This window comes from Mixophyes fleayi, chromosome 6 (assembly GCF_038048845.1).
Source record: "Mixophyes fleayi isolate aMixFle1 chromosome 6, aMixFle1.hap1, whole genome shotgun sequence".
Classification (NCBI taxonomy): Eukaryota; Metazoa; Chordata; class Amphibia; order Anura; family Limnodynastidae; genus Mixophyes; species Mixophyes fleayi.
In genome coordinates this window covers 145,388,835-145,406,521 of record NC_134407.1, presented here as the reverse complement: position 1 = coordinate 145,406,521, position 17,687 = coordinate 145,388,835, and the positions used below count along the sequence as shown (strand labels likewise).

The 17,687-nt window shown below is 38.0% G+C and overlaps 1 protein-coding gene across 1 annotated transcript in view; it reads left to right on the top strand.

Annotated features, from left to right (window-relative positions):
• Positions 1-3,275: 3,275 nt before the first annotated feature.
• Positions 3,276-17,687, top strand: part of COL9A3 (collagen type IX alpha 3 chain) — a 62,421-nt gene continuing 48,009 nt past the window's right edge. Inside the window, exons 1-5 of the mRNA XM_075176731.1 lie at positions 3,276-3,668; positions 6,116-6,184; positions 14,006-14,041; positions 14,647-14,718; positions 15,621-15,674. Of these exons, the coding sequence (XP_075032832.1) occupies positions 3,606-3,668; positions 6,116-6,184; positions 14,006-14,041; positions 14,647-14,718; positions 15,621-15,674 (294 nt within the window). The 5' untranslated portion in view covers positions 3,276-3,605. The remainder of the gene's footprint in view (positions 3,669-6,115; positions 6,185-14,005; positions 14,042-14,646; positions 14,719-15,620; positions 15,675-17,687) is intronic.

Sequence of the window (17,687 nt, the reverse complement as noted above, 5' to 3'; positions counted from 1 at the left end):
GCTTTTACTTTACTCTTTAACAATATGGAGTTTAAACTCCTATGGCTGTGTGCATCTCTTTATAATATAGAGTTTAAACATTTATGACTGTTCTTGTTCTTTTGATGACTATAGTGCTATATTAGCCTCATCTGTCAACATATATTATAAAGAGGAGATGTGTTTGTGATAATATGAATTAAATTATCCAATAGTGTTTTGACACAAATTCTATTCCAATATATTATCGCATACAAGAACCTAAAACTTTGTATTCCACCTTTCATAAAATTCTAGGTCTCCTATTGCCTCGTAGACACTTTCTTTCTGCGTTGTTGATATATGTTGCAAGGCAGCATTTGTATTTGGTTTGTGGGTAATCAAACTAAAGTATCGCAGGAGTATGAGCATAATCATCTGTGCTATCTATACATATGAATTGATGTAGGGTCATTTTATAAGAGTAGGGTATAGGGCAGCATGATTGCTTGGTGGTTAGTACTTCTCCCTGAGCACTGGGGTCATGAGTTTGATTCCCGACCATGGTCTTATCTGTGTGGAGTTTGAATGTTCTCCCCGTGTTTGCGTGGGTTTCTGCAGGATGCTCTGGTTTCCTCCCACACTCCAAAAAAAAATGCTAGTAGGTTAATTGGCTGCTATCAAATTGACCTTAGTCTCTCTAGGTGTGTGTGTGTGTGTGTGTGTGTGTGTGTGTGTGTGTCTGTCAAATTGACCTTAGTCTCTCTAGGTGTGTGTGTGTGTGTGTGTGTGTGTGTGTGTGTGTGTGTGTGTTTTAAGGAATTTAGAATAAGCTCCAACGGAGCAGGTGCTGATGTGAGTTCTCTGTACAGCCCTGCGGAATTAGTGGCCTATATAAATGATGATGGGGTATGTGTGTTTATGAATTTATGTAGTCCTTAGGAGTCACTGTACTTAGTAGGATGTATTTGAGGTATGTTAGGAAAATAACAGTGGTTGCAGATTTAGGTTGTCAGTCCGTTTTCATATTGTTATGCTTGTATATTGTATATAAAGTTATTTCCTTAGAGATCTAATGGAGAATTATATCTTCACTGTTTTATGCAAGTTATGAGATGAATCAAGCTCTATACATAAATGGGTTACTGTAGCAACCTGAATTTGGATGCTAATTGTTCGAGTTCACTACAAAAAGCTGGCGATTTCCTAAGTTCCCACTTGCCTTGAAAAAGACCCCTGACTAGGGTTGAAATGCGTTGGCTGCGAGCAACAAAAACCTTTTACACACTGGTTCCATTATCTGAAGGAGAATCACTTACCATCTGCAGCACACCTGGGACTCTGTTTTGAGTATACACGCTGTCCGTGATGAATATCTGCTCATCACTCCAGAAGCTCCCTCTCTCTGTTCGAGCATGTTTGGGCCAGAGCATGTTCAGTGGATTCACATTTGGGTTTCCAGTTCTGTGACAGTGACAGGAGTGTCAAAGACCCACTTCTCTGTCAACCTTGAACAAGGGCAGCTGAGCATAAGATTTGGCACACTTTGGATCCACTTAGCACTGATTAGTAAAACACGTGTGTGTGGTGGGGCACACGAAACACAATCGCCTAATTCTGCCCATAACAATATTTTGTTTTGGGTGGAATTAGCTTTTATAATGTGCACAGTAATTCCCTGTATCCCAGTAATTGTACTGTGACAGTGATCTAAATACAGCTGCTAGATATTGGCCAAGACTGGATGTTTATTTATGATCCATCTACTTTATTGATTTATTAAGTCATGTGAATTTCAGGCATTTTATCTGTGATTCCTAAACCATTGGACCCATTTATATAGACCTATTTGTGTTGTATGAGTTTAATATTCGGTCATTCATTGTTTTCTAGTTCTTAATGGTCTTGATAAGTGTTAAGGTTTACAACTACTATTCATGTACTATAAAGACTAATGCACACCTCTGAAATACTGTAGAAGGATCATGTAAGTCATATCTGTGTTTAGTGTCCTGTATAAAAGGCTCGTCTACAGCCTTATGCTTTTGTGTGATAACAGAACTCCTTAGTAACTTCTAACACCCTTACATTTCACAGGGGATGCATTACTCACTCTTCCATATTACTTATGGTAGGCAGAGATTATGCCATCCACATTTCATCCAGAACAATTATAATGCACCTAAATAAAAATCTTTCTAAACCTATTTCATTGTAGAATTTTCTTTTAAAGTCTATTCCTTATATATTCTGACCCCTAAAAACTATTTGAATACTAAAGCGATGTGTAAATATTATGACATCAGTGATTTTTCTAGTCAAATTTGTACTGAAAGTGATGGACAAGACTATAATATTTAGAGATGCATTTAAAAAAAAAAAAAATTTTTTTTTTTTTTGTTATTTGTGCATTTATAAGCCCTGGCTTTTAATTGTATTTTTTGCTGAATAAAGTCATTAAAGTATTAAGATTATTTTGGCCATGGCAGCTTTTCAATGGTGCCGAATGGTGCACCTCAACTAAGTGGAGGCAGACATTTTGTGGGCTGAGGTAATATTTATTGGATTAGAGCCTATTGTTTAATTAGAAACTATTGGCATCACTTTGTGTCTTTTTTTTTGTTTTTTTTGGGTTTTTTTTGTCATGCAGACATGCCATAATGAGCCATTTCATGATGGAGAGATTTATCTGGTCTGGGATTGTCTTTTGGCTGAATTAACTGAGGTTCAGTTAATTAGCTGATTTCAAGCATGGCTTTTATATTAATTGAGCCCATGTTAATTCAGTTGAAATATAAGTGGGAAATCTCAAAACAAATGTTGGCATTTCTGATGATGTCACTAGTTCCTAGTGAATTGATAGGGTGAAAATTGGTTCAGCCCACAAAATGACTGCCTCCACTGTGTGTAAGCAAACATATAGTTTAACCTCTTCTGAGCATGAATGTAGCTATATCCATACATGTTAATAAATTCAAAGCTATATAAATATAACATTTTCTCATATGTTTTATGTTTCACTGAATACTGTAAACTGTATATTTTCTGTAAGAGCTTTGGAACCATGCTGCCTGCAATTATTGTGGAATGTATTTACCCCATTAGAGTATCTTCTAAAACATCCTGTAAGTATCTCCTCTGTCGTATACGTGTAACTGGCATACTTTTCATATAAAGCTAATTTTATTTTATGTTTGCTATTTTAAGCTTTTGGCTGCCAGGGGGTTAATGGTTCATTTGGGTATAACAGTTCTTTTGTATTGTGATTTTGAGGGGATGTTGCTTGTCCTATGGTCCAGTGTGTGTCTGAGAACTATGGTGGTAGCAGGAGGCAGGCTCAAAAGCAGCCCAGGTTTCCACCTCTCTCATACTCCTGTTATTCTTTGCATTCCAGTGCCTGCAGCTGCCAATCATTACTGCTAATGAGTGCCCTCTTTCATAGGTGGGTCTCAGGTTTTCGCCCTCCCTTCATACACACTCTCTCCACCTCCACCACTCTGAAGCCCCCTGGCTCTCTCACTTCCCTGGACCAGCAGACTGAACTTTATCTGGAGTCAGACACCCCTCGCTCAGGGGCTTCAATCCAGCCGAGAGGGGGACACTAGGTCAGTTTGCAGCCAGCTGAAGGGCGAAGGTTCTGGGTGAATATGGCCAGGTTCCCAGCTCTTGGGTTCCTTTTAATAATCCATCTAGTAACATCCCAAGGGCAGGTAAGCCATGTTACATTTTATGTATCACTGTATATATCCTATTTTAATCACAATATGTCTGCTCATTTAATGACACTTGTGTCTTTGTCCTCCTTCAGTAAAAGGTTACCCCAGGAAAACTGCAACATTTGTGTTTTTCTGCTAAGAAAGATAGGTGCACGCAGCTTACTCCAAAGATTTTTGCAAAAAACTGCATTAAAGCTGTCAGTATTTCTAGACTGTAGAGCATCTTAATTAATGTTGGTTTTTACTTAGTGTGCTTGATCTCCCAATGAGGTGTGAAATCAGCACTTCTGTGGCCTCTGTTCTCCCTACATTCTGTAGCTGAAACTAGTTTACAAGCTCAAAAGGAAGTTTTTATGATCCCCAGAATGATATATTTTCGTGGTGTCTCCTATCTTGACAGAAAATACAAAATAAACCCCAGTGTCTGTAACAGTCTACAATTTGTTATCAACATGTTCATGTAAAGCACCATGGATGTGTGCAATGGTGCAACTTTGGCACTTTTTTTTATCAGGTTTTTTTTTTCTTACACAGGTATTCAGTAGAACTATAACCTTAATTTCAAGAGAGTTAATTTTTCAGTGTATTCCTTCCTAAATATCTGCTGCAATTCTTTGATTTTGGATATTCAGCGATGGTGCTAACTTAAATTGATGTATTCTGGTATACTCTCTACTTCTATGCAATCGCCTCAATACCTTATTCTACCTTAGTCCCCCCCCTTGTTTGTGGAATGTCAGCGGTTGGACAATAATTCCTCTCTTGTGAACAAAGACACACTTATATTCTTGTATGTATACTGACCATTCTTTGTTCAGTAGCACTTTTCAGCTATGTAAACACAACCTAGATTTTGCTACACACAAGCATTATGCTTCCTGCCTGCTCAGACACTGCAGCATTTGTGTGTATTCACCTACTGGCATTCTGGACATCTTAGTTTTATGCTGGAATTTCTCATTTGGCAGTCACAGCCTGCAATCATCAACATGACCTAGAAAAGTGAATATCCTATAGTAAGAGGAGATTTTTTATGATCTATTGCACAGTGTCCCTACAAGACTAAAATAACTCAGATGTCAAATTAAGATTGAAAGTATGAAAACAAGGGCTTGGGAATTGGAGCTATGGATCCATAATTTAGTCACAAACTTTCCCAAGGTCCTTACAGGTTTCTGATATTGTGGCAAGCCCTGTGCCAAAGACTGTGATAAGACCTGTAGTTTAAACTTTGACTAAGAGGGATATTAATCCCCACCGATCTTCTATATTGGCATGGACCACAATCCAGCTGCAAATTACAGCATATAGTTAGTGAGCATTCAATAATATAATATAACAGAATGTCAACTAATTTAGTGATGTGACGGAACCCTAGTTACAATCTAGTTATATAATGGAGGCTTGGCTTTAGGTGTATTAGTATTGGATTTCTCTTTAGCCCTGTACTATGGATTATCGATCTCTTATTGTAAATAGGCAGCAGATCCTGAAAAGGAGTAACAAGGGGAAAGTGGCTATTAATGTTCTCTTGTTCTCTTTTCCTAGAAGAGATACTCTTTTCTTGAGATGTATATCTTGTATTCACTTGTAAACATACAAATCATGTAATCTAACGAAAATGATTACTGATTCTACATGAACATTTCTTCCGTACCTGGGTGCGTGTCTGTGTGTTAATGAAACTGTCATAAAGGACTGTCAGGGTACTGCAGTGTACAGGGCACTCTATGTACTCCATATAAGGATACTGGGGACAGGGGACGGTTTGGATCAGTAACTGTTTAATCTGGGAATCTCACATCAGATGTCTACTAAAATCACATTGATGGATGTATTCCTCGACTATATAAGAAGTATGTGAGACTTTATTATGCCTCCCAGCCAGTATAAGGAAACAGATTGTACATCTACGGAACAAAACTGAACATTTAATAAATATTTATTTTTTGACACATTATCTCCTCTGGGTTAATGAATTCAAATCTAACAACAAATTATCCCGAAAGGAAGCATTTCTTGTTCAAGCCAACATATGTTCTTTATTATGTTACAGATCACCTTGTATAAATGGATAAATAAATAATTTGAGTTGAGTGTTCTTTTAATATATTAGTCAATCTATTGTACTGAACATAGAACATTTATGCAGGGGCATGACCTACAAAACTTGAAATCTATTTTTAGTACCGGCCATATGAGGTGACCTATTTCTGTCATAAGGAACTGACTCAAACCAGGGTCTTACTCAAATACTCTTATGTTATGCATTAATCTGGTGTTATTGTTTGACACAATCAGAATACAATTTGTGCATCCCAAGCAATGTCAATACCCTCCTTCCAATATGTACTCTGACCCTATGTGATCTCCATTGTCTGTCTGACTTTTTCTAGGTCTATGTCTGTAAGTGACACTTTCTTTGTCTAATCTTTTTACAGAGAGCTGGACCACCAGGACCCGCGGGTCCTCCGGGACCTCCTGGAATACCGGGCAAGGATGGAATAGATGTGAGTAATGGGGAGAACTGATTGGTTGAGGGTGGACAGACTGACTAAAGCAGCACCAGTATGCACAGAAGCAATAGACAGGTTAACTCTGTCACAGCTGCTTTGAAATCAGTGCATTCATTTACACTGTGTTGCTGTGGCAAGTAACTGGTTAAATGAATTCCTGTGTGCTAGAAAGAGCAGTGTGTTTATTCAGTGGAATATAAAGGATGCTCTGTGTGTGCTCTGAGCAGCCCCCACTCCTACCAGCCTCCTGCCAGGAGGGACCGTAGTCTGCACAGAGCTTTTTGTGTGCTACTGCAGTTCCTGCATTCTCAGCACCGCTTCCTATTAAGAGCCTCAGCCTGTGCAGAACATGTCGCTCTCATCTCATTCACAGCTTGCTCTCCTGTGCTTTTTTTTTTTTATTATTATTATTTTTTTATATTCATTTTTTATTTTCCATTTAAGCACAGTGGCACAACTAAGGCAACATGTCACACAAGCTTTTTTGCTGGTATTATACAGTGCGGCTGCAACTTATTACGTGCCAGTGGGCCTTACCTAAACATAACCCACACTCAAAAGTTGTTCCCTTACAATTACACAGTGCTGACGTTATCAAATCCATACACTGGGCATCCCATACACTCCCTGGCACATCCCCTGTGTGCTTTTGCCCCCTGACGCAACTCATTTGAGCTTTCTGTTCTCAACATGACCAATTGGTGCTCTAATTCCCGGTCCTTCAGTGACAGTTTTTATAATTGTTCCCTAAACTGGCATGTTGTCCTTTTCCTGTGACAGGCCTGAACACAACCTGTACCAGCTTGTTAGTTTTTTCTTTGTTCTTTTGATTCTTTTGGCTCTGAGGTGGCAGATAATAGAAATGTCCTTGTGTAACCACTTAATTATAAATAAGTAACAGATGGGTTCTGATTGACTGTTTTTTTTTTTATAAATGTACATTATTCTTATACATTCAATATAAACATAGTAAGGATTATTCAATAATGTAGTACACCAGTTGCACTAGACTAGTAGATGTTATATACCACTTCAACATGTTTTTAAGTTGCCCTAAATGGATTTTTTTCTCTTAAATTTTGCACATATCTCAGAAGTACACTGCTTTCTTGCATAATCCTTCCATCACATGTACAGGTGTGGGATCCTTTATCCAGAAACACAATATCTTGAACGTTGCAAATCCCAGAAAGAGGCAAATGAGAAATACTGCTTATGATGATGTCACACATATATGATCTTCCAGCGCCTCTTCCTATAGTCAATGTAAAGAACAATGCTGAACAATTTAACGAAGAGAAAAATGCCACTGTCTGTGTGGATTAACCTTTTACCTATAATTTAGTATGTATGATCCTTCAAAATTATGGTGCGAGATCCTGTACTTCAAGCATTCTAGACAAGCTATCCCAAACCTTTACAAAAATAATGTCCAAGTGTTCCTAAATGAATGTTTAAAGGCATCCCCCTTCACTGTCCGCCAAAAGTGTCTGTCTACCCAGATTCTAAATTCCACTATGAATGCTGGGGTTGGGTGGGTTTCATGGCCATGGAACATTACATGACTGTTTTGTGCAAAACCAGGAGTGGATGAACCTTAAGAGTACACACAAGTATACATCCAAGCTATGCATGCGTACGCTGATAACAGCTTGGTATTATACTTGATCCACACCCAAAAGCGCATGGACCATATAGGAAACTGATGACAAACCTTGGAGTGTACAATTGTTTGTTTTTTGCATGTTCCAGGGCTCTGTTTTATATTCAGCATGCACTAAAAGAAGAGCAGACTGGATGATTTACATAGACACACTCCAAATATAAAAGAGGCGAAATATCAGAATGCATAAGTAAAAATATAAAATCATAATTAAGCAGGCTTTTCTAATGAAATACATTACACTAATTAATTAATATGATCATTTGTTTTGTTTCTCATTTTCCTATAATTGGAAAGTGGACAACACTTCGTGGCCATTTCAAATCTTGGCTTTCGCTATACTAATACAACTCTTGTTCCTAATCCTTATACTCTTGTACCTATAGATTCAACCTACTAGATCTATGGAAACACTTTTGTTTTGGTTCCCACCATTTGATATTTAGTCAAATGATCGTGGTTTGTTAGAAGAGGTTCAGGCTTACAGCTAATTTATTGAAAGGCTGGTGCAGATTATAATACAATTGAAATTAGGATCTGTACAAGTGTTTAATGTCTGTTGTCATGCTGGCCACACAATACACAAATGAAATACCATAGGCAATAGTGTACATATTGGCCTGATTTCTTGGCATGTGTGGCAGAAATCAATTGGATAATTAATAGTCATGTTGGTGAATGTGGTAGAAAGACATCCGCTATCGACCTGTGTTTGCTTTCATGTTCCGACCACACTACAGGTTCTGGTGATGCCCAATGACCAGATTATGTTTAATTTCGCCATTCATGTGTGCATGCAAATTGGACACAGATCCTGTCCGGATCTCTTTGTGTTCACAACTTAAGCCTGACTCTCATCTAACAAACCATGATCATGTGAAGACTAGATATTAAATGTGTAGGTAATAGGAAATCCACAAGGTTAATCAGTGCTATAAAGCAGCATAAAGACTGAGAATAACAAATTTAATCCCAACAAACACAGCCATTTTCCAGTTGTCCTGAATGATATTGCATTCATGATTTTTTTTTTTTAAACTGTCCAGCAAACACATTTATTTGAAAAGCTGTGTAAAATGAACTGTGATTTAAACTTTGAAATGTATTTCATTAGAAAACGAAATACATATGATGTTTGAGCAAAGATTAGCCTTCACTCGCGGCCTCCTAGCCAGCTGCTTCCCATCTGATCAGAACAGGGGCAACCAATTTCCGTGTCACATGACCTCCTTTGCACAGTGCAATGAGGTCACGTGGCATATCCTTAGGAGGAGGGAGTGCACTGACCCCCTTCCTCTGTGCTGTTACTTAATCATCAACTTTAAAAGGATATTCTGGTTGCTTATCGCCTTCCACGAAATGACTTCAGAGCTTTCTCTCTATCAGCAATTTTAATTATTTAATATGTTTCAGTATAAATTATTTCAGGTTTAAGATACAATGTAAAGATTCTTGCATACTCCAGTTCATTGTGAATTACAACACTTGGAACAAACACTGTGAGCACTGCATATATAAAACCTAGATGGTGACAATGAGTAGCCACTGAGCCTTCCTCTGCAGCACATTGACAGTTTTGCGACATGGACAAGTGTCATGATCTATCAACTTGAATGTCTGGATGCTACTTTCTCTTCAGTAAATTATGCAAATCTTTTAGTCACTGACGAAATTTCTTTTATGGACTGCAGCAGCAACACATGCAGACTATAAAAAACAGACTCCTTAAAGAAGATAAGCATCATAACGAAATATGTATTTTTAACTTCTAATTAATTGTATGCAACATATTAACAATATACCATAAAGGGTTTTCAGCCTGGCTTGACACCATTCATGGTAGAAGAGGATGGCACGTGGTTGAGACACATGTCAATCAGCTAAGCCTTGTCTAATCCCTTTCATTAAATATGGGAGCTCCTAGTGGAAGATCATCTTTTTAGGGGTTAATTATAGTACAAAGTCACTTTGAACTAGTTTTGATGTTGCATATACTAAAATGTTACTTTCCACTACATAATCTTTTAGCAATTAATTACCCTATTTGTTTCTTTAGGAAAGGGATTGCATGAAGTGATATTGACAATTGTAGTCGTTAGTCTGAGTTTTGCTTTGTTTTTTTTATCTGCCAATATTGGCAAATATAAATTTAAAAACAAAATAGATCACACTTTCCATGTGACCTTATTGGGTGAGACCACACTCCTTCCCAACTGGCCCACACCCCTTTCAGCTGCTGGGTCTGAACTAGCCTGGGAATTTGACACTGTGACTCTCAATTGATTTACAAATATGTTTCTGTTGCCTTTTTTTGCAAAAAAACCTGTTACAATTGTTTGTTTTGTATTTGTGTACTGAAGACCATTTTTTAAAACATTAAAAGGGTAAATCATTAAATTGGGTGAAATCAATTAAAAACAGATATGACCTATAAACTTTGTTTTTATATAGAATTGCACTTAATACCACAATCTTACTGTGTCAGTCTAGAGGAGCAAGAGCCTACACCACTACTCTGTACTGTTGAGAGGATCCTGCTCCTCCCACTATCTATTTCTCAGTCTGTGGCTTGCTGTTTACCCCCATTACACTCCTCACATTATAACACTGCTACTTTCATATTCAGTCCTTGCCTCACTAATACAATCACACGAGTGACAAGTTACTGCCTCCAACAATATCAACCCACTCATAATATTCTGTGCTGCTGTATCTATTACATTATCATTTTCTTATCTGCATTTTTTTCCCCACCCACTTCTCAAACTGGGGACACACGGACAATCAGGAGATAAAGATTGATAACAGAAATGTGTTTTGAGTCAGATAAAGTGGGTGGAATTCCATTTTAAACCTAGGGGGCTATATAGATTCTTCTAAATGTACTGGACATTACCTTTCAGAGTATTATTTAGCTGTGAGAAAGTTCAGTCCTAGTAATAAAGAATTCGCCTAAACCCGGCCAATCTTGGGTGCAGAGTAGATCTCTAAAATTGCAGGGGTAGAGAAGTACACTTTACCCACCTGTCAGTTCCAATGCAACATTTTTGCGAGGCATCACAATCTAACAATAAAACCAGGAGATGACACATTCTAGTACTGTTCAATAGGAAATTCATCTTCAATCATTTTAATCTTCCATACAGATTTGTTTAGTTTGGTGCCCTTAGATAATAACATATACACAGGTCTGTGCATCAGATACAATGTTATGTACTGTACACGACAGATCTGTTGGACCACATAAGGAAACAATTCAAAGGTAAAGGGAGTGGGTGGGAATACTTAGCTCTTCAAAGCAATGGTGGACCTCCCCTAGGATAACATCATGGGAACTCATACAGTCACAGAACAAGAGGTAGCCAAACAGACATGTCAAGCATGGGGTCTGGGGATTCATTGCCTGGGACCCCCATATGTACGATGTAAAGCCAAGATAATACTCTTCCTTTACTGTTTATATTCTTCAAATGGAAAAGCCTAAAATGTTGGACTGGTACTGCAGTATATATCGCTTGCTCAGCTGGGGACAACGTACAACAGAGAGATACTTAGGCTAAATTAAATTAATTCTTAATATTTTTCCGCCCTTATGGACTCACCCAGATCCCACACAGTGCAGTGTTTCAGGCAGATCAACGTTGTCTCCTTTACAAGTATATAAGCTAAAAAGTTTTTCTTCCACATATAGTCTTCATAAAGTTTGCCTCAGGTGTAAAATTAAATTTTGCTCAATAAAAGAGCTAAAGGATAGTTTGAATTAGCCAATCTGGTATGCTATCAAAAATATTTATATTTACTGCTCTTACTGTAAAGAATCCTCTCCGTTATTGAAGATTGTGATTAGTCTAAGCCAGGGTTGATCTTGTTGCATCTTTTGTTCAGCCTCACTGTCGAGGCCCCCAAATAACCTTTTTTAACCTTTTTGGTTATTTAAAGTATGTGCATTTCCTTGAAGACATATCCACTGGCATTTGTTGGTCAGTTTCCCTAGGAGTGCACACGGATCATATGCAAAAGTAGATACAAGTTGAATAGAGACCTTGGTTTCCTATACTGGGTGAAGCAGACCACAGAGGAATATGAAGTATGCAATGAATTTTCTCATCTTCTCGTCTATACAATATTGCATAGGGATGTGAATGCTGAATTTCCTCATGTCTGATCCTTGTACATTCCATATGGAACACAATGGATCACACACTGAAGAAACATGCCCGTGTGAATGAGCCCTTACAGTACATCTGTCCCACACAATGGAGAAGCCATTTTCTGAATTCAATAGAAAAACAGCAAAAACTCCCCAAGAGTTCCACAACAATGTTCACAAGAATGTTCCACATAGAACCATCAAATGTCACCACCACTACAAAATGTAAACAATATACACGAATAAGGAACTAGCTATGAGCGCTTCATTGCATACTGTGTTCAAGAAAATCAGTATAAAAGTGTTAATCCATCAAAATTTTGGTGAATCCAATAAAGAATATAAAAGTATGAATTCATCAACGTTTTGGTGTACCAAACCGACATAATAGAAGGAATGGCTTTCTTTATCCTCTTCCTCTTTCGGGGCAAAGTTCTACTTTTCTTAACCATGTGAACATTGAAACGAAAAAGGAAAAAATATGTGTTGTGTAATTTGTTATTTACTACATTTTTAAATGCCAGGTGCCTCCCAATAAACATTCTGTGCACGTAAAATAACATGCATATGCTAAAACTACACTAAGGGGCATATTCAATTGTTGGCGAAAATGCCAAAAATCTCGCGGCGCGCGCACTATTACTGTCATAGTGCGTGTAAATACAGTTATTACGGTAGTTTTCTCGCTGGATTTCAGCTCGCAGCTCCCTGAGCCACGAGCTGAAATCCAGCTTACTATTATCATAATAACGGTAATAGTTTTAACGCCGCAGGGATTCTGAACAATTGAATACGCCCCTTGCGTATTCAATTGTTCCTCCGGCCGCCGGAAAAACGAGCGCTCTAAAACTATTACCGTTTATACGGTAACTACTCGCTGAATTTCATCTCGCAGCTCCCTGAGCTGCGAGATGAAACTCAGCGAGTCAACTAAAGTATTAACGGTTTTTGCGCGCAATATTACCGTATAAACGGTAATAGTTTTAGAGCGCTCGTTTTTCCAGCGGCCGGAGGAACAATTGAATACGCCCCTAAGTGTTCAAAAACCAAACGCTATAGTGTACAAATTTTAAACAGAGGGATGTATTGGCCCCGTATGGACGCACACTTACTAAATTTTCATAATAGATGAATTAATTCTTGAAGAAAGACACTAATAAAAAAAAATAAAAATAGTGAAGCTACGTGTAAAATAACCCCAATAAGCCCCTTTAAAACTGCTGTCGCTTGAAATCAAGAGCGAAACAGCCTGTATAGTACCCAAGTAAAAATATTTTTGTGCACTCCTTTGATAATCAACAAATCGGACAATTTTCAGGACAAATCGTCTTTTGATGTTTTAGTGCATAGACTTTTTCCTGCACGTTGGGAGAAAAAGAAAAGGCACAGAAAATAAGATCCTTTTGCATTACCTTTTAATATGTTGTTTAAAATATAGCAGATAGATAATAGTTTCCCCCTGGGGTGTTACAAGCCTGCTACCAGACTCAGAATTTAGACCATGCAGAAAGTCACAGAAATTGTCATTCCCTGGAATGGTCCTCTTTTTCTGAATACATCTTTCTCTGCTGTCTTAACGGCATTCTTGTATGCCTCAGATAATACCACCCAATGCTTTTCAAAATTACATTCTTTACCAAGGTTGTGGGGACATGTTCTCAAAATAATTTATATATATCGAATGTCCAATAATAGCCATACATCAATTAACATCCTTGAGTTGAATTAGTGTATGTGCCCTTTGTCAGAATGGAAAATCAGGTTGTCATATGACCACCATCAGTGTATGATTGAGGTCATCGGCTGACACTTAAATGGTAGAGATTGCGATGTGTGTGTGAGACCAATGTTAATTGAGATAGCTTCCCCTGCAGTGAGTGAAACTGATAACACAACCTTAATTAATGATCAATGCCACCACCTTCTTGAGGATTAATGCTGCCATTATGCAGATTGAACTCTATCATTAACAATCCCTTCTCTTGTTTTACCTTTCTTACAGGGTGAATTGGGTCCCCCTGGGTTACCTGGACGCCCGGTGAGTACAAAGACAGAACTCTTAAAATAGTTGAAGCAAAAGCTCCCGATAATTGAGATGAGGTTGCATTCAGTGTTTTTCTGAAGCTGGTGACTTATGAGCCCAAGCTGCCACTCAGGGCGTGCCCAATAAGAGAAGATCAATGTCAAGTTTCGTGACACACATGGGTGGTCAAATTGGACAAGATCAGTCCATTCAGTCCCTCAGGCACAGCAACCGAATCACTTTGAGCGTCATTAGGACCTGATGACTGCATGCACAGGCCGTTAGGAGCCATCTGTGGTCATCTTCTAACCACATTTACGAACATGTCCAATAATGATCCTATTGATTACAAAGTTGCATTGATTATAGACGGCAAATAGCAGAGGTACTCAACTTGTGTTTCACTGGCTGTTGAACTAAAAACACCAATGTGTCCTTGAAGTCAGTGATAAGCCCCAGTTGCCTAGACTTGATTTAAGGTGTATGGTAAGAGACACTGGAATGGAATCTTCAGGTGTGTTATAGAACACTAGATGTTCATGCATTCCATGAATATCTCACTACATTGACAATTTCTCAGGCAGGAAATGGGTACATTTTATGGTCTTTTACTTTTATAGGGTCCTAAAGGAGGCCCCGGAAAACCAGGAGAGGCTGGAAAAGCAGGACTGTCTGGATTACCAGGAATTGATGCAAGTACCTCCAATAATATTTACTTCAATTGCAACTTGAAAAGGGTTCAAATAACGGTGACATATGGATGTTGACTGATAGGGCTTAAAGAAACAAAATCGCCCAGATGGGATTTGTTTTTGTTTTTGTAACATGATCTAAATAGAAATGAATTATATTTTGTAATGAGTTTATTTAGAAAATAATGAAATATTACGTTTATTTTAAATACTATTTTCCCTTGGCATGATTTTTAATGCAGTGCAGAATGTTTTTGTAGCCTGTAGGTGCTGCTGTTGCAATTACTGGCTATGAAAAGCATTTGTTTACTGACTAGGCCAAGTTAATATATTTCCAACTATGAGATGTTCTGGTATGTGGCAGGTGATCTAATTTTGTTGACTTACTTCTCTCTGCCATGACAGACTGACCTAGATTGAAAGCCCGCTGAGAACTGCCATAGAGCACTCAACACACAAAATCATTTTTAGGGAAACAATTCCTCTAATGAGCATGTTGGGTCTCTGGTCAAGCAAACTTATTACTTTCAGCTTACCCTATTTTATTATTTTCAGAAGTCATTTGATGATCTAAGGTACAAAAATGTTGATCTCTCAGTAAAACATTTGTATTGTTGCTTTTTTGGTATGCACCTTCAGATGACTTTAATTTATTGGTGTGTACATGCTCTCCTCTGTGACTTACTAAAAAAAAAATTATTTCTGTCTTCGTTCAGTGCTTTTCAGGCATCTGTTAATATGGTCATACTTTGTTTTTGTTTCCCTGGAATACAGCACTTATACATACTGAAAGCAATAGTTCAGTCTGTAAACAAAAATTATCAGCAAAATGCAACAGAGGATCGTATTTGGCTCTAATTGTCACAGTTATCGATTAACCTTCTTCTCTGTTTCTGTTCTAGGGACTAACAGGACCAGATGGGAAGCCTGGGTCTGATGGACCTCCAGGAGACCGGGTAGGTTATTGGTGCAAAGTCTAAACAGGCACCAGGGGCTAAATGTATTAAACTCTTTTGTCAAATCGCAGATTTTCGACAATTTTGTTGGCCAATTTTAAAATGGCAATTATATTAAATATAATACCCGGCAGGTTTTGCATTTAATTAAATTTTAAATATGTCCAGCATAATCGGCGAAAATTCATTTTATGAAACCAGAGTTTATTTACCCCTAGGCAGGACAGATCCCAGGCTGTCGCTGCTTTTTAATTTTCTACATTATTTTATGTACTATTCTTCCTGTCTGCCTATTTTTGCAGTGTTTGGTTGTTCCACAAAATATGTTCTTTCTGGTTCAAAAGCTGTTGAATTGCGGTTTTGTGGTTTAGTATATTGATTACCTTGGTTCCTGGGTTCTGTAGTAAAATATTATGCTATGTATGCCGCGTACCCTTTGCCATTGAAATTCTGCTTTTTTAACATACATTTCTGTAAAAAGTTAAGCGCATGTCAAATAATGTGATAATAGAAATCATTCTGCTAAATAAGACTTATGTGCGTTTTTTACATTTAACATTTTGTTACATTTCAGTGTGTCTGATGCGCGAAAGTTACATTTGTTTCAATGTGGGCTCTTTGTAAACAGTTAGATGGGATTAAAAAGCATTTCCATATGCGTTTCCATTTGAATTTGGCTTATACAACATAACTTCCTGTCTGTCAGACTCATTGCTAAAATTCTCCCCTGTAAATACACATTAAATGTAGATTAACCATATACATAAAAACAGTGAAGTTTATGTGTATTTTTACTTTACGTGTTTTAACGTGTACAAAAAAATGCGTTACAAATTCCGGTCAACAGTCCTCTACACATAGTGCAAGGCAGCCATTTTGTATGCTGAGCCAATAGTCATAATACAGCCTATTAATTCAATAGGTCCAAGTGACATCTCTGAAATATATCTCTCAATGTTTTAAAAATAAATAAATTGGGACAAAATAAACACACCTGACCTGCACCAACCCACCCATTACCCCCAGGATGTGTCCATGCCCTCATTGCGTCATGGCAGCGCCCCCATCGTGAAGTGGACACACCCCTCATCCTGATGCCACCCTACCCAAATGTTGAGATGCTATTCTTGAGCCATGCGGCTGAATATTTTGTTTCATCCTACATGAGGGGTGCAGTTTGCAAAAATAAAACGTTTTTAAAAAAAAGTAGTCTAGATAATTTGTGATGCTGGTACCTCTTTTACACAAGCAAGCAATTTGGTTTAACCAAATGCAAAGAGTACAGATTGCTCCAGAAATAGATGGATTTGTAATAACATTGCATTTCCAATTTGCTGTATGGTAGAACTTACATCTTCAAAACAATACAATATTGTGACTCTGAAACATCTCTTCCCATTGTGTATCCCTCATTGGTCAACATTGACGTGGATGGTTCCAGAGACACATCGCACTGAATTGAATCTCCCCGAATGAGTGTTATGTTCAGTACATGGTGATGTTTGGTTGTGATGTTTATTACAATGATCACATTGCATTTTGTAAATCTAAGCTTGTGAGAAGAGGAGAAACCTTGTGAAATAAAGCTTAAAAATATCAATTATTTCATTTTTTTTAAGACTTAAGTTAGTGCTCAGCATATAACAAAACAAGATATAATGTTAAAACACACTTCAGAATCCATCTTTCACCCCCTTAGCCATGACTCATCTCATTAATCTTTTCCACACACCACCCTATCCATCTTTTCTTAGTCCATCCGATCCATTTTTTCCATGTCCCTTCCTATACATCTTTTCCACGCCCATACTATCCATCATTTTCTACACCCCATCCCTTCCATCATTTTCCACGCTCTCCATCCCATCATTTTCCACGCTCTCCATCCCATCCCATCATTTTCCACGCCCTCCATCCCATCCCATCATTTTCCACGCCCTCCATCCCACCCCATCCATCATATTCCACACCCCATCTATCATTTTCCACGCCCTCCATCCCATCCATCATTTG